The sequence below is a fragment of the Ammodytes marinus genome, assembly GCF_949987685.1.
Source record: "Ammodytes marinus genome assembly, chromosome: 5".
Taxonomy (NCBI): domain Eukaryota; kingdom Metazoa; phylum Chordata; class Actinopteri; order Uranoscopiformes; family Ammodytidae; genus Ammodytes; species Ammodytes marinus.
The window spans coordinates 2369225-2388811 of NC_137234.1; the positions used below are offsets into that span (position 1 = coordinate 2369225).

Below are 19587 nucleotides of genomic sequence, written 5' to 3' on the forward strand. Positions count from 1 at the left end.
GTGAATAACACAAACTGGATTGGTGACCAGGAGCAGCTCTGGTGTAGGCCAACCCCCACAGGAAACAAGTCAGACTTAATACCTAGAACCCAGAGATAGCTTTTGCTTTTATCGTAGTCCCACAGCCCTATTGACCTGTTACCTGTTACCCTGTTGCAACTGCCTCTGGAGTCCGGGATAACATATGTTGAGAGGATTAGTGGGACGACTTCTATGACCACCGGTGTCCACCACGGTGTTCGATGGTTACCGCCCCTTAAGGCACCTTAGCATTGAGAACCACAGCTCCCTGCCAAAGCTTCAGCAATGGAAGCTTTGAACATCGAGGGCTCACGCTCCCAACATTCACAGAAATGCCATAAAAGCTCCGCAAGAGGTTTGAGTTGAAGATAGGGGGCCAGTGCATAACCCTTTTGGGCTTACCAGGTCTGTCCAGAGTCGTCTCTGAACCTGGTGTTCGGTGCATATGCGCACACACAATAGTACGAGCCCCCCTCCCCATACACACACATAACCTGTAGGTTTAGGGATTCCCTGGTGAAGGGCGACCCTTTTGTCCTCCGGGGAAACCTCCATCGTATCGGTTTGTGAGCATCCCCACACCTGCCTGGTGCCTCACACCTTGGGCAACTCCAGATTAAAATAGTTCTTCCTGCGGATGGTGGGTCCACAGGATGGGAAAGAACAGGTTTAACCTTCGGGCCGTTCCCAGCCAGGCACTTGCTGACGGGCCCTCCCTCTGGACCTTGTTCCAGACTGCCTCAAGGCAGGGTTACTACTCTTTTTCATCTTTCTATCTTGGGGTGTTTTTGACTGATTATAGTAAGATTGTATTGACCAAATGGATTTAATAACACTTTGTTTTTCCCACTTTATGTCTTCAGATTGTAAACATGTCTGCTGCCAGCTGTCTGCTAACTGAAGATCAGTTCCTGTGCTCCATCTGTCTGGATGTGTTCACAGATCCAGTCACCATCCCATGTGGACACAACTTCTGTAAAGCCTGCATCAGGGAACACTGGAAAAGAAGTGCCCCCTGTTGGTGTCCCATCTGTACAAGGATTTTCTACACAAGACCTGAGCTACCGATCAACTCCTTCATCTCTGAGATGGCTGCTAAGTTCAAAGCATCAACTCACCAGAAAGCCAGCTGCAGCAGCTCAGAGCAAGAAGCTGCCAAACCAGGAGAAGTTCCCTGTGACGTCTGCACTGGAACCAAACTGAAGGCCCTGAAGTCCTGCCTGGTGTGTATGGCCTCATACTGTGAGACTCACCTGGAGCCTCATCTGAAGATGCCAGGCCTGAAAAGACATCAGCTGATCGACCCTGTGGAGAACTTTGAAGGCAGGATGTGTACGAAGCACGATAAACCTCTGGAGCTGTTCTGTCAGACCGACCAGACATGTGTCTGCGTGCTCTGCACTGTTTTAGACCACAAGACACATGAAGTTGTTCCTCTGAAAGAAGAATATGAAGAACAGAAGGCCAAGCTGGGGAAGACAGAGGCAGAAGTTCAGCAGATGATCCAGAAGAGACGACTGAAGATTCAGGAGATGAGACGCTCAGTGGAGCTCAGTAATGAAGGTTCAGACAGAGAGATAGCATTTGGTGTTCAGGTCTTCACCGCTCTGAAGGATTCTGTGGAGAGAAGCCAGGCCGAGCTCATCCACACCGTCAGAGAGAACCAGAGAGAGACAGAGAAACAGGCTGAAGGCTTCATCAAAGAGCTGGAACAGGAAATCTCTGAGCTGGAGAAGAGAAGCACTGAGGTGGAGCAACTCTCGCAGTCTGAAGACCATCTCCAGTTTCTCCAAAACATCCAGTCCATAAACACTGCTCTACCAACCAAGGACTGGGGAAAGATCGGCGTTAGTCCACCTTCATATGGAGCGACTTTGTTGAAAGATGTCAATCAGCTGGATTTGAACCTCGGTGAACAGATAAAGCTGTTTCAGTTGAGGTGGGTCAAGCAGTACGCCGTAAATGTGACCCTCGATCCTAATACAGCACATGCTGAACTCCACCTGTCTGCTAATAGAAAACAAGTTAGCGACAGCGGTGTAGCCAAAGATCTCCCAGACAATCCAGAGAGATTTGATAGTTGGCTTAATGTCCTATCAAAGCAGAGTTTCTCTTCTGGAAGATTTTACTACGAAGTTCAAGTTACAGGGAACACCGAGTGGGATTTAGGAGTGGTCAGAGAGTCGATCAACAGGAAGGGAGAGCTCAGGCTGCACCCTCAGGATGGCTACTGGAGAATAGGGTTGGATAGTAACAATGAGTACTCGGCTTGTGGTGACCCCTCAATCAAAATCTCTCTGAAGTCTCCTCCTCAGAAGGTGGGGGTGTTTGTGGATTACGAGGGAGGTCTGGTCTCCTTTTATGACGTGGATACTGCAGTTCTCATCTCCTCCTTCACTGGCTGCTCCTTCACTGAGAAACTCTACCCATTCTTCAGTCCCTGTCTAAATGATGGTGGTAAAAACTCTGCTCCTCTGATCATCACTCCTGTCAATCAGAATCAATAGAACAACCATTTTGAGTTTCTACAGAAATAATCACCAACATTTTAAAGCAGAAGCAAGCGATATACAAGTGTGCACGGTTCATAACACAGGTCTCTCAGCCATCCCACTCTGCAGTAGTTGTTACGGAACTTTTTTGTGGAATCCAACAACCCTTTATCCAATCAGGAGATAGAACTATACAAAGAGGCGGGTCTCTCTGCCCGTGAATGTACAGAGAGCTGAATGTTTACCCGGCTTTAATGTTTGTTGGTCTGTGGTGGCCTAAAATAAGTCGCTGCTATCCATTACAGATCTATCTAGTGAAGACCACTGTGCCTTAATCTGGTGACATAATAGGGACGAGGGAGGGGACTGCTAACTGCGGTCACTGATAGGAAGTAAGCTAAAATGATCCAACCGCTTACTTATGCTTTAAACCAGCAGTGTGTGTAGAATTGTGGGGTTTTTTTCATAGCAGACTTGGTAGAAAATAATTATAATATCCATGAGCACATTTAATTTAGTGTATAATAGCTGGAAAGATTTTTTTTTTCCCCTTTGAAAGGGTCTCTTATATCTCCATATTTCTCCATACATGGGGCCCAGGCCTGTGCGCCGCCATGTTGGAAGCGTCACGGTTGGAATGTCATCAGGTGCATTGTTTAGAATTTAAAATTGTTCTTGTTCTTGAAGGCCACTGTAGGGGTGGGGTTACCCAGGGAGCGTTGCATTCTAGAATGCAACACTCCCTGGGTAACCCCAACCCTTTCGAATAATAACAGAAGCTACAGTGGCCTTCAAGGAAAAGAACAATTCTAATTTCTAAACAATGCACCTGATGACATTCCAACTATGACACTTTCAAGATGGCGGCACTAGTCCTTGGTCCAAGATATGCAGAAATATGGACATAAATGAGACCCTTTCTAAGGGAAAAAATTATAATTAAAAAAAAAATGTCAGTAATTATGCACTAAATTAAATGTACTTATGGATATTATAATTACTTTCTACAAAATCTGCTAGGAAATAAAACCCAAAATTCTACACACTGCAGGTTTAAATGTAATGAATGTACATTTTTATTGGTTATGAACGATGTATATATTGTTGTTTTTCTAATTCCGACAAATGGGTGTTTTATTCTAACTACTGCATTACCTACCTGCCTATCAGACTGTTTAATAATCAGAAAACAGTGTGCTCAGGAATACAACCTATTTGGTAACACTTTATAATAACTATCCGTTGTAACTTGTTAATAGATCATTAGTAAACTCTTAATTAATGATTATTAATGATTTGTTAAGTGTTTGTTAGCAGTTTGTTAAGGATTTATTACAATGGTAGATAGTTAATAGCTTAATAATTGAATCAGTTCATCTGGGAGGTAATCCGAGATACCGACGAGGCTGAAATAGGCTATAGACTATACACAGTGCATGGGCAACTGAGGGCAGCCCCATTTTCAAATATTTTTAAATAAACTCAATACACACTGTGCATGCCATGGACTTGAACGCGACGTGATCAGTTAATCTCGGATTACCTCCCAGATGAACTGATTCAATTATTAAGCTATTAACTATCTACCATTGTAATAAATCCTTAACAAACTGCTAACAAACACTTAACAAATCATTAATAATCATTAATTAAGAGTTTACTAATGATCTATTAACGAGTTACAACGGATAGTTATTATAAAGTGTTACCAAATATTTCCATGTTTGGATGCTTAATTCAAACCTATTTTTTTGTCTGATGATTGTAAATATAAGATTTGTTGCCAATGGACAGGACACTACTGTAAAGCAGTTTATGAATCAGGAAAGGGTATTTCACTGTATTTTTTGAATAAACAAAAGCAAAATACAGTTATATTGTGTCTGTTTGAGTGTATCATCCTCCATAGCAAAGGTAGTGTCCTCTGTGCACTCTGCTCTCCACTTACATTCAAAGTCATGTTGAAAAAGTATTCGATTGTCAGTCAGTTGGTCCAGACAGAACAATTTAAAAGGATGTTGCTTTCCACACAGACAATGGTAAACTGACATTGTATCTTTATTGTTTTTTTTAAGATTTGGAATGAAAATATTAAGGCCAACTTTTCTTTTTCTAAGTTCTAATTGTAATAAAGGGTTCTTTGAAATAAGTATCCCGACTTTTCTAAACCTCAAAATCACAGAGGAAACGACTTTGGGCCCAATTTTTAAAAACAAAACAATTTCAATTTTTTTTTTTTTTTATTATTTTTTTTTTTCAGCTTTTCTCCCTGTAACGTAATCAGTAAAAAAACAATTAATATCTGTCTTATAAATAAAATATTGCAGTAATAATAATAATAAATAATTAAGGCCGACTACTCTCTCAGTTTATCTAAAACATACATTTCACTAAAATGTAAAGCTGGTAAGATGAACATTGGAATGCTTTGTGGGATAGTAATTGGACCCAGAATATCTTCACTGGTCTGTTTGGCTATGATAACTTGTTGAAGATGATTGTTCTTTTGGATACTTTCATTGTTCACAAAAGAAGAAGAAAGATAAAGTAAAGACTCATCTTGTTCCAAAACTGCGTTGCCATTTCCTAAGGAGGCAATAATAGCTCAGTCACAGATTAACTTTGAGGGGTGGAGCAACAGTCAAAGAGCAGAGCTGCAGCGTCACTTTAACTCAGATACAGGTGAAAGTTTGTCAGAGCGACAGCAGAGCAGCAGTCGAGACAGGTCTCTCTCTCTCTCTCTCTCTCTCTCTCTCTCTCTCTCTCTCTCTCTCTCTCTCTCTTCTCTCTCTCTCTCTCTCTCTCTCTCTCTCCTCTCTCTCTCTCTCTCTCTCTCTCTCTCTCTCTCTCTCTCTCTCTCGACGAATTCAACTGAATCCATCTGGTTTTTTCTCAACTAAACAGCAGAATCTCTGACTAACACTGGTGAGTACACTCGCTGCTAATCCAATTTACACTTAGGCCTACTAAATATTATGTCAAAGTTTAGATAAAACTAGAAATATACTGTTATACAGTTCATCTTTTTAATCGTATAGAGACTATTATGGCCCAGAAATGTGTAATTTTAAAGATTATTTCTTGGCATTTTCAAGCTTTATTAGACAGTACAGAGTTGAAATGGAGAGAAAGAGAGAGAGAGAGAGAGGGGGGATGACCTGCAGTAAAGGTCCACGGGTCAGATTTGAACCCGTGACCACTGCAACGAAGGCCGGAGCCAATATGGTACGCACTCTATACTACACCACCGGATTTGTACTTTTTAGTTAAAACTATATGTACAGTAGATTTTTATAAAAGAGGTTAAAACCAAATCACAGTGACTGCAATTTAAGCTTATTAATAAACTTTTTCTGTTTCCGTAAAGAAGTATAAGTTGGCCCTGGATAAAGCTAACTGGCCTTTAGATGCCGTTTGCATTGTCCAAAGTACAGGAACTTTTATTGCCTATAAAGATATAAAGCTGATGTTTTAGGAGGTAGCCTTGAACTTCAAACCTTTTTACAACTATTTCTCTAGTTATTGCCGTCTGTAAAGCAGTAACGCTGACTATTCAACTAACCTGAGCTCTAGTGGACAGGGATCTCTCTCTCTCTCTCTCTCTCTCTCTCTCTCTCTCATCTCTCTCTCTCTCTCTCTCTCTCTCTCTCTCTCTCATCTCTCTCTCCTCTCTCTCTCTCTCTCTCTCTCTCTCTCTCTCTCTCTCTCTCTCTCTCTCTCTCTGAGAAGTTCTCTTACACGGAAAGCCAAAGTCAATATTAGGCATCATGTTCTCATAGAAATAGTCACTTATATTGAAGTATGTTATCAGAAAACTGTGATTAAAATAAAATAAATTGAATTTGCAAAAAAGTTTTTACGATAGCTTGAAGTGGTTTTTGACCTAAGTGAAAAAGAGTCAATGGTTAACATTATATAATAAACAGTGACGTAGTGAACATTTACAGTTTTTTTCGATTGCTAACCCACAGTGGGCACAACTGTAGCTCAATGTGCAAAACTCTAACTACAGTCTGCACTACCAACAGTCACTGGAGCTGAACAGTTCACTTCACCTGCAAAATAGGCTCAGTGCAGCAAACACTATGAATTGTCCTCACTGAGATAACACACACTGTCACTCAGAACCTGCTCTGAGTACAAACACTATGAACCAGCCTCATTGAGATAACACACACTGTCACTCAGAATCTGCTCTGAGTACAAACACTAGCATCAAACCCCAATACACAAATTACAAACTTTTAATCTTTACAGTTTGAATAATATGAGTTATTTCACACAAATTACGTAATATTTTCTTTGATGAAAGGGTGAAATTCTTTCACATGAAATTGTTTATTTTATAACATACCATTTTATTTAGGAAAACAAAAAGAAATAAAAATCTGAAGTTTGCTTCAATAGATACACATTTTGTATACTTTATTGTAAACATTTCCAAATGTAGTATTTATCTGTGTAAGTATTCTAAAATTGTAATACAGAAATCAATTCCTGTAATGTTGTCATTTACTGTTAGGATGCAACTGTAAGCTGTTTGTTTGCTGGAAAATTCGTATTACAGATGCAACTTTAGATTTTTGCAGATTGGGTTGCACTCTCAACCCTGCCTCTCTCAATGAGAGACCATGACCTATCTATTCACAACAGGGTCTATCAGTGTTGCCCTCAGGGCCGACGGACTGCGGGGGAAAGTGCGACAGCCGTGGGGGGGCCAAGGCAGAGGGGGGCCCATCAAAATAAAAAAACATTTTTTTTTTTTTTTAACAAGTTAAATGTGGGGCCCCGATCTTCGAAGGCCCTGAACAATGCCATTCCAAAAAAATAAATAATTGACTGGCTTTTTTCTCCCCTGAACCTTGCAAAGAGATCAGGGGCCTGCGCATGACTAAGGCATGTGTGCGGGAGAATAAGCAGGAGCAAGACGACAATGAATTGAACTGGTGGCGAAAATAAACGCAGCGATGTTTCTATGGGGATATTTGGCTGTACAGAAATAAGTGCTGGCAAAGCTAGAACAGTTTAAGACTCCACATCACTGTGGCAACACAACCTATCTATCAGCTCAGACAGCGCAGAGAAAAGTCTGATGAATGCATGAGAGTGATGGCCATGCACAACTGTAAGGTCAGTGTGTGTTGTATTTTCGTATTCAAATAAACAGTTGTTTATTTTTATAGTGCGCATTGGCATCTTTGAGCAAAATACCCCCAACATTTTTGCCTCCTGTGACACTGGCCAGTGACCACCTTCATTACAGTTTTTACCTAATGCTTACACACTAATAGTGGTTGCTAGGCCCAAAGCATCACAACCATCTAACTTTGGTGACCATGCCCAAAACACAAGCACCAACCCTACAAACACAATAAGTGCTTTGCACTGTGTTTGAAATTCTGCAACACACTTTTTGCAAAACACTACACACAGTGTTTTACATAAGACACATTGGTCAAAAATGAAATCACCTGCAATCCTTGGGAAAACACATCTATTTATAACTAAAATTGGAAAAGCACACAGACTCACACACATGAAAAATAAAAAATAAAGCTAATATAATACCAATCAGTGTGAGCCTTGGCATTACAAATAGACTTCAGGTAAGCTCAGCTCCTTTGTGAGACAGTAAGAGTCAGGGGAAGAGGACAAGAGAGAGCGGCAGGAGGACGATGACAAAGGAGACAACAGACGGAGACAGGGTCACTATAGTGGACCATGTTATAGATCATTGCCTAACAATATAGGAGCCTGGGCAGAGAGTCCAGCCCAACAACACAATAGCTCCATAATTAGGACATTTAGACTGGATATCAGGAATATTTTTGCTGTTACTTCTCAAAGGATGACATTGCATGTGATGTCGATGAGGCGATGCCAGACACAAACAGGAGGCGGTATCCAAAGGATTCATAATCCACTCGCCCCATTCCTTACAACACATCTTTTTTTTTACTGTAATTGTTTCAGAGTTCATAGTGACACACTGAATTGCTTGTTGAACTGCGATCCAACCTATGTATTGTGTTTTTTTCTTTTGTTGGCTAAAACCATGAAATTGCAATATAAACTTGTTTTCTTTTCTAATTGAAAATATAGTGGATCAATCTTTCCAAAAAAATCTGCAAAAGGTTGGATACGGCACGCAAGGCGATATTTCCCCCGTTGCTTGGCAAGGGAGGACATTGCCTGTGACGTGGATGAGGTGATGTGGCCAGATGCCAACAGGAGACAGGATTCATAGCCTAAATGTCTTCCAATCATTCCCTTAGAACACTATGTTTTGTAGAACATTGTAGTTGTACCATTTATTTTTTTACTTTTGCAAAAACCTGAAATGGCAAAATAAAATAAAAAATCTGAAGCGTTTACATTTTGTTTTAATGTGTCTAGATCAACTGTAGTGGATCAATCTTTCACAAAAAATATCTGTATGAGACTTTTAAAGTCAAAAACCATCCAAAGTACTGAATACAGCTGTGTTTTGCATAAAGCACATCTGTGTGTTGTTGCTGCTAGGAAAGAGTAATTCAAAAGTGCATGTGTGTATTGTTTTGATGCTAAAAACTGTTTTGAAATGGGATTGTTAGGTTTTGTTTCAAGAGTTTCATTTTGCCGTATAAGTTAAAAGTTTATCTCCATGTGCTTTGTCCTATTCGGCCTGTGTGTTAAGTTTTGACACAGTGGGCCAAAGTCTGCAACATGTGTGTAAGCATTCGGCAAAAACTGTAAGACATTTTCTGGGACAAACACTGCTAAAGGTAATGTTTTGGTCATTCATCAAATGAAATATTGTGGAGTTGTCTGGCTCAGAGAGCCGTGTGTATTGTAAGACCGCCTTTCAGGGGGCCCATCAGGACTTTTTGTATAGGGGCCCAGAATTTGGTGCTACGCCCCTGGTTGCCCTTACTGTATTTCATCAGACATTACAGCTCTATGTCTTCTAGGTCTTCCTCCACACATCCACACTCTCACTGCCACTCTTCTACCTCCAACAACCTGTCTTCCTGGGTCCATTTCCCAAAAAATATATATTTTTGAGCTTTCCCTTTATACTGTATATATGTTCACTAACAAGTCTAAACAAGACATCTTAGTGTTTGAGTTGAAATTGCAATCCGCAGTGTTTGAAAGGGATTCATTCTGTTTTGAATGTGTGGTTTATAGTTGTGGCAGCAGTGTTAGCATTTGAAAAAAGTGCTGGAAATCCACAGTGTTGTGCAGGTTGTGGTTAAGCCATGAGATAGGTGTGTAGAGTTTTGAAAGTTGTGTATAAGCAATGAAAAACAAGCTAAAACGAGCTACAGTTTGGTCCGAATGAACCGCTGCTCTGCATACTGTTGTTAGAGTTTTGCACTTGTTCCAGTTGTGCCCACTGTGGTCTAGCAATCGTAAAAAACTGTAACACACGCGACTTATCAGCTGTTTGCTGCCGCTGCGTGCATCCTCATCTCTGCATAATGTCTTGGTCTCCAGACCCTCCAGATAAAAAATGATTAAATAAAAAATTCTGCAGACTCTTTTGATGTTTGTTTAGTTTCCGCTTTGAAACATCTACTTATTCTAATTTCTATTACAGCCATGTTACGCTACGTTGGCTATAGCGCGAACTGCAGACCAAACTAGTGGAGTTTATCTGCTTCAACATCTTAATGGGATCTCTGTCAACTCTCCCCGAGGTTTCTAGATTTTTTAATCCCGATAAAGGGTCTTAACTTGGGAGTTTTTTCTCAGCCGAGCTAAGGGTCCAAGGGCAGGGTGTAATACTGATTGGAATGTGAAGCCCACTGAGGCAAATGTCTACTTGTGATTAGGGATGGGCATTTTAAGAAATTCAATTGATCGATCATCGGGAAAATTAACGAGCAATTATCGAGTAATCGTTATCTTTTTTTACATATTAAAAAATGCCAACAGAACATCCAACATACAGCGTTTTTACCATAGACTGTATACAAGAGGTTTTTACTCAATTACATCTTTATTCCAAGATCTTCTAGGCAAACAACAATCTATTAAGACAAGGCAACTTTTTAAAATAAAATAATAATAAAATGCGGCGCTGGTTAAAGCCCGAGGCTATGAGCCAACAAGGAGCCAATGCTACGATACCTTTAAAGTTTAAACACATATGCGCCTCCTAAGATGCTGCCAAAGACTGCATAAGGGCACGGCACGTTTCTCTGAGTGGTAAAGGACCTAACGTTACTTCATCTAATCATCATCTAAAATGTGCATATTAGTTCCCTGATGAAGGTGAAGTAGGAAAGCATAGACGCTAAAGTTAGCCGCTAATGCTAGCGGCGCTAACGTCACACGTTAAACAGGGTCGGATGTAGGCTTCAATGTACAAGTGGTACATAATTCGGTTTGTTTAAGTGCTGTACTTATACAAGGTTTCACAATGCTTAATGAACTTAGTTATTTTTGGTTCTAAAGCTGTCCGGTCCGATGCCAAACTTCTCCTTAACTTCTTCCTGTTTATGTTTTGACATCTACGGCAGCTCGCAGGCTACTGCCTGAGCCTGTTCTGTTATCTCCTTCTACTAGTTAAGTATCTCCCCCTGCTGGTAGGATGTTTAATTGCTGCCCATACAGTCTTTGGTGCTGCCACATGGTGAAACTCATTGCTGTGCTGCCGGACTCACACTGTGCAACACAACGGCTATATGATCGATAACAATTTCACGTGGTCGACAATATTCTTAAAGAGCAATGATCGATTAATCGATTAATTATGCCCATCCCTACTTGTGATATTGGGCTATACAAATAAAACTGATTTGATTTGATTTGACTTGACTGAAGTCCTACTCCATCTTCCGCAAACATCTCCCGCTGCTTTGACCCACAGAGCAGAGGCTGCCTCCCTTCAGGTCTCTAGAGTCCTCAGGGATAACATGTTGAAAGGACTCCCTCAGTCAGACGGCTTCTCTGACCACCGGTGTCCACCACAGTGTTCACCCATTGAGGCACCTAAGACCTTAAAACCACAACTCCCCGCCAAAGCTTCACAGGGAGGCAGAAGATATGGGACTGGGCTGCTGTTCATTGCAAAGGCACAGGCAATAGTTGAAGTAACCCCCCCCCCCCCCCCCCCCCCACCCCACACACACACACACAGACACAGGTGTAGGCGACCCTCTGGTCCTGTGGGGTTAACTCCAACGTAGGGGTATGTGAGCATCCCCACACCTGCCTGGCGCCTGACACATTGGTCAAATCCAGAGAATAGAGTCGACCCCCTATCCAGGAGTACGGTTCTAAGCCCCACCAGATGGGCCCTCCCTCTGGACCTGGCTCCAGATGGGGACCTCAGACTTCCTCTGGGAACTACTCTGTTTCCTTATTCTTTCTTGGGTTGTAATTGACTGATTATAGTTTGATTTTATTGACAAAAAAATCAAATGGATTTAATAACACTTTGTTTTTCCCACCTTTTGTCCTCAGATTGTAGCCATGTCTGCTGCCAGCTGTCTGCTGACTGAAGATCAGTTCCTGTGCTCCATCTGTCTGGATGTGTTCACTGCTCCAGTCACCATCCCATGTGGACACAACTTCTGTAAAGCCTGCATCACTGAACACTGGGATAGAAATGTCCCATGTCGGTGCCCCAACTGCAAAAAGGTTTTCTACACAAGACCTGAGCTGCTGGTCAACACCTTCATCTCTGAGATGGCTGCTCAGTTCAGAGCGTCAGCTCAACAGGAAGCCAGCAGCTCAGAGCAACAAGCTGCAGAACCAGGAGAAGTTCCCTGTGACGTCTGCACTGGAACCAAACTGAAGGCCCTGAAGTCCTGCCTGGTGTGTCTGGCCTCATACTGTGAGACTCACCTGGAGCCTCATCTGAGGATCCAAGGCCTGAAAAGACATCAGCTGATCGACCCTGTGGAGAACCTTGAAGGCAGGATGTGTACGAAGCACGATAAACCTCTGGAGCTGTTCTGTCAGACCGACCAGACATGTGTCTGCGTGCTCTGCACTGTTTTAGACCACAAGACACATGAAGTTGTTCCAATAAAAGAAGAATATGAAGAACAGAAGGCCAAGCTGGGGAAGACAGAGGCTGAAGTTCAGCAGATGATCCAGAAGAGACGACTGAAGATTCAGGAGATGAGACGCTCAGTGGAGCTCAGTAATGAAGGTTCAGACAGAGAGATAGCAGCTGGTGTTCAGGTCTTCACCGCTCTGAAGGAGTATGTAGAGAGAAGCCAGGCCGAGCTCATCAACACAGTCAAAGAGAAGCAGAGAGAGACAGAGAAACAGGCTGAAGGCTTCATCAAAGAGCTGGAACAGGAAATCTCTGAGCTGGAGAAGAGAAGCACTGAGGTGGAGCAGCTCTCACAGTCTCAAGACCACCTCCATCTCCTCCAAAACTTCCAGTCCATAAACACTGCTCTACCCACCAAGGACTGGAGAAGGATCAGTGTTCGTCCACCTTCATATGAGGGGACTGTGGTGAGAGCTGTGAATCAGCTGGAGGAGAAACTAACTCAACAGATGTTTCAGTTGAAGTGGGTCCAGCAGTACTCAGTGGATGTGACACTCGATCCTAATACAGCAAGTTCCCATCTCATCCTGTCTGATGATGGAAAACAAGTTAAAGACAGTGATATAAGGAAGAATCTCCCAAACAATCCAGAGAGATTTGATTATAGTCCCAGTGTTTTATCAAATCAGAGTTTCTCTTCAGGAAGATTGTATTACGAGGTTCAGGTTGAAGGGAAGACTGACTGGACTTTAGGAGTGGCCAGAGAGTCAATCAACAGGAAGGGATCAATCACAGCGAGCCCTCGGTATGGTTACTGGACCATATGGTTGAGCAATCACAATGAGTACGAAGCTAATGATGACCCTTCAGTCCCTCTCTCTCTGAAATCTCCTCCTCAGAAGGTGGGGGTGTTTGTGGATTATGAGGGAGGTCTGGTCTCCTTTTATGACGTGGATGCTGCAGCTCGTATCTACTCCTTTACTGGCTGCTCCTTCACTGAGAAACTCTACCCATACTTCAGTCCCTATAATAATTATGGTGGTAGAAACTCTGCCCCTCTGATCATCTCTCCTGTCAATCAGAATCAATAGAACAACCATTTTGAGTTTCTACGGAAATATTCACCAGCATTTTAAAGCAGAAGCAAGCGATATACAGTACATGTTACATCGCTTTTTATCCATACAGCAATCACTTATAAAGTGTGCACGGTTCATAACACAGGTCTCTCAGCCATCCCACTCTGCAGTAGTTGGTACGGAACTTTTTTGTGGAATCCAACAACCCTTTATCCAATCAGGAGATAGAACTATACAAAGAGGCGGGTCTCTCTGCCCGTGAATGTACAGAGAGCTGAATGTTTACCCGGCTTTAATGTTTGTTGGTCTATGGTGGCCTAAAATAAGTCGCTGCTATCCATTACAGATCTATCTAGTGAAGACCACTGTGCCTTAATCTGGTGACATAATAGGGACGAGGAAGGGGACTGCTAACTGCAGTCACTGATAGGAAGTAAGCTAAAATTATCCAACCGCTTACTTATGCTTTAAACCAGCAGTGTGTGTAGAATTGTGGGGTTTTTTTCATAGCAGACTTGGTAGAAAATAATTATAATATCCATGAGCACATTTAATTTAGTGTATAATAGCTGGAAAGATGTTTTTTTTCCCTTTGAAAGGGTCTCTTATATGTCCATATTTCTCCATACATGGGGCCCAGGCCTGTGCGCCGCCATGTTGGAAGCGTCACGGTTGGAATGTCATCAGGTGCATTGTTTAGAATTTAGAATTGTTCTTGTCCTTGAAGGCCACTGTAGCTTCTGTTATTATTCGAAAGGGGTGGGGTTACCCAGGGAGCGTTGCATTCTAGAACTTTCTTGATGATGTCATATTACACACTGCACCTTTTAAATGTAATGAATGTACATTTGTATTGGTTATGAACGATGTATATATTGTTGTTTTTCTAATTCCGACAAATGGGTGTTTTTTTCTAACTACTGCATTACCTACCTGCCTATCAGACTGTTTAATAATCAGAAAACAGTGTGCTCAGGAATACAAAATATTTCCATGTTTGGATACTTAATTCAAAACTTTTTTTTTTGTCTGGTGATTGTAAATATAAGATTTGTTGCCAATGGACAGGACACTACTGTAAAGCAGTTTATGAATCAGGAAAGGGTATTTCACTGTATTTTTAAATAAACAAAAGCAAAATACAGTTTTATTTTGTGTCTGTTTGAGTGTATCATCCTCCATAGCAAAGGTAATGTTCTCTGTGTACTCTGCTCTCCACTTACATTCAAAGTCATGTTGAAAAAGTATTCGATTGTCAGTCAGTTGGTCCAGACAGAACAATTTAAAAGGATGTTGCTTTCCACACAGACAATGGTAAACTGACATTGTATCTTTATTGTTTTTTTTTAAGATTTGGAATGAAAAGATTAAGGCCAACTTTTCTTTTTCTAAGTTCTAATTGTAATAAACGGTTCTTTGAAATAAGTATTCCGACTTTTCTAAACCTCAAAATCACAGAGGATACGATTTAAAATAAATAAAAAATAAATAAATAAAATGTTTTATAATTTTTTTTCAGCTTTTCTCCCTGTAACGTAATCAGTGGGAAAAAACAATTGATATCTGTCTTATAAAGAAAATATTGCAGTGAGCTGAACATTGGAGTGTTTTGTGAGATTGTAAGACTGTAAAGAGAGTTTTGTAATTATTAGTCCACAGATAGGCTACAGTATGTCCCTAATTTTTGGTCTAATTAATAACAATTAACAGTAATTATTGTCACTAGTCTCTTTGGTTAGATTACTTATTGAAAATGGTTATACTATTATATATAGCCTACAAAAGATCGAAAAATATATAATTAAAAAAGCAAAACCCATCTTGTTCCAAATCTATTTCGAGTTATTTCCTAAAAAGGAATCAAATCTCAGTCCCTTCACTGAGAGGTGGAGCAACACTGAAAGAGGAGACACGCAACGACATTTGAAAATGAAAGTGAAAGTTTGTCTGAACAACAACAGAGCAGCAAGTCACGAGTTGAGTCACTCTCACTGTTTCACTCGACGAATAGAGACTACAACTGAATCCATCGGGTTTCTATCACAATCTCTGACAAACACTGGTGAGTACACTGCCCTTGAAACCGTGTGTGGTCCGTGCGTGTATCATCCGATCATTTGATTATCACATTCAAATAGGCCTATACAAACTAAAATGACAACATTGATGTCAAGCATTCGTTTTCCTGCTATGCAACAATCATTGAAAACAGGTACTTATTTTATTATTTTCCGGTCCAAAAGTAGGCCTACTACTACTAAAGTATCATCGGAAAAAACGGCTCGTTTGTTGTCTTGTTTGTGTTTTTTTTTTTTCAGTTTTACCAGAGTGAGTAAAGTTAAATAGTTGACACGTTGCACGGGACCGGAAGTTAGATTAATGTATCAAAATAAAAGCGTAATATGTGAGAACTCTTACTGACAAGACAACGAGGCACTTTACCAATGACGTGTTGGGTAAAATTGATAAATAAAGCAACATGTAATGACAGAGGAATTTAAATTTGATTTAAAAAAAAAAAATTTGACTTAATATTATTTCTAATATAAAGGCTACTGCTGTTAAGAACCATGTTAATGAAATAACCTCCACAGTGGCTCATAGGGAAGAGTATTAGGGCCACAGGGAAGAAAAGAAAATGAGGAGGAAGTTTTTTTTTACAGTTTTTTTATTGACTTCGAGAAAAAAGACAAAATAAAATATTGAGAAGAGAAAAAAATCTAAGAGGTTTCTTAAATCGTTTTTTTAGGGGATATATTTTTTTTTTTATATATAAATATTTTTTTTGGATTATGCACCTCGAAATTAAAGTCAACATTTCGTCTTTATAATCAAAGCGCATAATGGGTTGTAATTGACTGATAATAGTTTAATTTTATTGACCAAATAATAAAATGGATTTAATAACACTTTGTTTTTCCCACTTTATGTCTTCAGATTGTAGCCATGTCTGCTGCCAGCTGTCTGCTGACTGAAGATCAGTTCCTGTGCTCCATCTGTCTGGATGTGTTCACTGATCCAGTCAGCATCCCATGTGGACACAACTTCTGTAAAGCCTGCATCAGGGAACACTGGGATAATAATGTCCCATGTCTGTGTCCCAACTGTAAAGAAGTTTTCCCAAGAAGACCTGCACTGAAGGTCAATACCTTCATATCTGAGATGGCTGCTCAGTTCAGACTGTCAGCTCAACAGGAAGCCAGCAGCAGCAGCTCAGAGCAACAAGCTGCAGAACCAGGAGAAGTTCCCTGTGACGTCTGCACTGGAACCAAACTGAAGGCCCTGAAGTCCTGCCTGGTGTGTCTGGTTTCCTACTGTGAAACTCACCTGGAGCCTCATCTGAAGATGCCAGGCCTGAAAAGACATCAGCTGATCGACCCTGTGGAGAACCTTGAAGGCAGGATGTGTACGAAGCACGATAAACCTCTGGAGCTGTTCTGTCAGACCGACCAGACATGTGTCTGCATGCTCTGCACTGTTTTAGACCACAAGACACATGATGTTGTTCCTCTGAAAGAAGAATATGAAGAACAGAAGTCCAAGCTGGGGAAGACAGAGGCAGAAGTTCAGCGGATGATCCAGAAGAGACGATTGAAGATTCAGGAGATGAGACGCTCAGTGGAGCTCAGTAACGAAGGTGCAGACAGAGAGATAGCAGATGGTGTTCAGGTCTTCACCGCTCTGAAGGAGTCTGTGGAGAGAAGCCAGGCCGAGCTCATCCACACCGTCAAAGAGAAGCAGAGAGAGACAGAGAAACAGGCTGAAGGCTTCATCAAAGAGCTGGAACAGGAAATCTCTGAGCTGGAGAAGAGAAGCACTGAGGTGGAGCAGCTCTCAAAGTCTAATGACTCCCTCGACCGCCTCCTAAACTTCCAGTCCATAACCTCTGCTCTACCCACCAAGGACTGGACAGGGATCAGCGTCCGTCCACCTTCATATGGAGGGACTGTGAGGAGAGCTTTGCAGCAGCTGGAGGAGAAACTAACTGAACAGATGAAGAAGCTACTTGAGGCCGAGTTAAAAGCGGTCCAGCAGTACGCAGTGGATGTGACACTCGATCCTGATACAGCACATCCCAAACTCATCCTGTCTGATGATGGAAAACAAGTAAAACATGGAGATATAAGGAAGAATCTCCCAGACAATCCAGAGAGATTTGATAATTGTCACTGTGTCTTATCAAAGCAGAGTTTCTCTTCAGGAAGATATTATTATGAGGTTCAGGTTAAAGGGAAGACTGACTGGGATTTAGGAGTGGCCAGAGAGTCGATCAACAGGAAGGGACACATCACAGCGAGCCCTCGGTATGGTTACTGGACCATATGGTTGAGGAATGACAATGAGTACAAAGCTAATGCTGACCCTGCAGTCCGTCTCTCTCTGAAGTCTCCTCCTCAGAAGGTGGGGGTGTTTGTGGATTATGAGGAGGGTCTGGTCTCCTTTTATGACGTGGATGCTGCAGCTCTTATCTACTCCTTTACTGGCTGCTCCTTCACTGAGAAACTCTACCCATTCTTTAGTCCTGATCTTAATGATGGTGGTAAAAACTCTGCCCCTCTGATCATCTCTCCTGTCAATCACAATCAGTAGAACAACCATTTTGAGTTCCTACGGAAATATTCACCAGCATTTTAAAGCAGAAGCAAGCGATATACAGTACACGTTACATCGCTTTTTATCCATACAGCAATCACTCATACAGTGTGCACGGTTCATAACACAGGTCTCTCAGCCATCCCACTCTGCAGTAGTTGTTACAGAACTTTTTTGTGGAATCCAACAACCCTTTATCCAATCAGGAGATAGAACTATACAAAGAGGCGGGTCTCTCTGCCCGTGAATGTACAGAGAGCTGAATGTTTACCCGGCTTTAATGTTTGTTGGTCTATGGTGGCCTAAAATAAGTCGCTGCTATCCATTACAGATCTATCTAGTGAAGACCACTGTGCCTTAATCTGGTGACATAATAGGGACGAGGGAGGGGACTGCTAACTGCAGTCACTGATAGGAAGTAAGCTAAAATTATCCAACCGCTTACTTATGCTTTAAACCAGCAGTGTGTGTAGAATATTGGGTTTTTTTTTCATAGCAGACTTGGTAGAAAATAATTATAATATCCATGAGCACATTTAATTTAGTGTATAATAGCTGGAAAGATTTTTTTTTCCCTTTGAAAGGGTCTCTTATATCTCCATATTTCTCCATACATGGGGCCCAGGCCTGTGCGCCGCCATGTTGGAAGCGTCACGGTTGGAATGTCATCAGGTGCATTGTTTAGAATTTAAAATTGTTCTTGTTCTTGAAGGCCACTGTAGCTTCTGTTATTATTCTAAAGGGGTGGGGTTACCCAGGGAGCGTTGCATTCTAGAACTTTCTTGATGATGTCATATTACACACTGCACCTTTTAAATGTAATGAATGTACATTTGTATTGGTTATGAACGATGTATATATTGTTGTTTTTCTAATTCCGACAAATGGGTGTTTTTTTCTAACTACTGCATTACCTACCTGCCTATTAGACTGTTTAATAATCAGAAAACAGTGTGCTCAGGAATACAAAATATTTCCATGTTTGGATACTTAATTCAAAACTTTTTTTTTTGTCTGGTGATTGTAAATATAAGATTTGTTGCCAATCGACAGGACACTACTGTAAAGCAGTTTATAAATCAGGAAAGGGTATTTCACTGTATTTTTTGAATAAACAAAAGCAAAATACAGTTTTATATTGTGTCTGTTTGAGTGTATCATCCTCCATAGCAAAGGTAATGTCCTCTGTGCACTCTGCTCTCCACTTACATTCAAAGTCATGTTGAAAAAGTATTCGATTGTTTTTTGAAGGAGCAGCAAGCCTAACTATTTGTAGCCGTCTGCGAGTGGACTGACATGACAGGAAGTGATCAATCAAAACAAGGTCCGTCCATAGCAACGGTGAATTATCCTTTACATTGGTAATTATCGGGCCGAACCACGCCCTCTAACTGTGGTATAATGAGCA

General features: G+C 41.3%; 2 protein-coding genes across 2 annotated transcripts; both read left to right on the forward strand.

Moving 5' to 3' along the window:
• Nucleotides 1-893: 893 nt before the first annotated feature.
• On the forward strand, nucleotides 894-2574 carry LOC307250692 (E3 ubiquitin-protein ligase TRIM21-like; the record flags this gene model as incomplete). Its single annotated transcript, XM_080027846.1, has 1 exon — nucleotides 894-2574. One exon carries the CDS (start codon nucleotides 894-896, stop codon nucleotides 2526-2528), a length of 1635 nt encoding a protein of 544 aa, XP_079883972.1. The 3' UTR covers nucleotides 2529-2574.
• A 9401-nt stretch (nucleotides 2575-11975) lies between these two features.
• Nucleotides 11976-19216, forward strand: LOC307251138 (uncharacterized protein; the record flags this gene model as incomplete). Its single annotated transcript, XM_080028459.1, has 2 exons — nucleotides 11976-13592; nucleotides 16524-19216. The coding sequence occupies 2 exons, from the start codon at nucleotides 11976-11978 to the stop codon at nucleotides 18174-18176; spliced, it is 3270 nt and encodes a 1089-aa protein (XP_079884585.1). The 3' UTR covers nucleotides 18177-19216.
• Nucleotides 19217-19587: the final 371 nt, after the last annotated feature.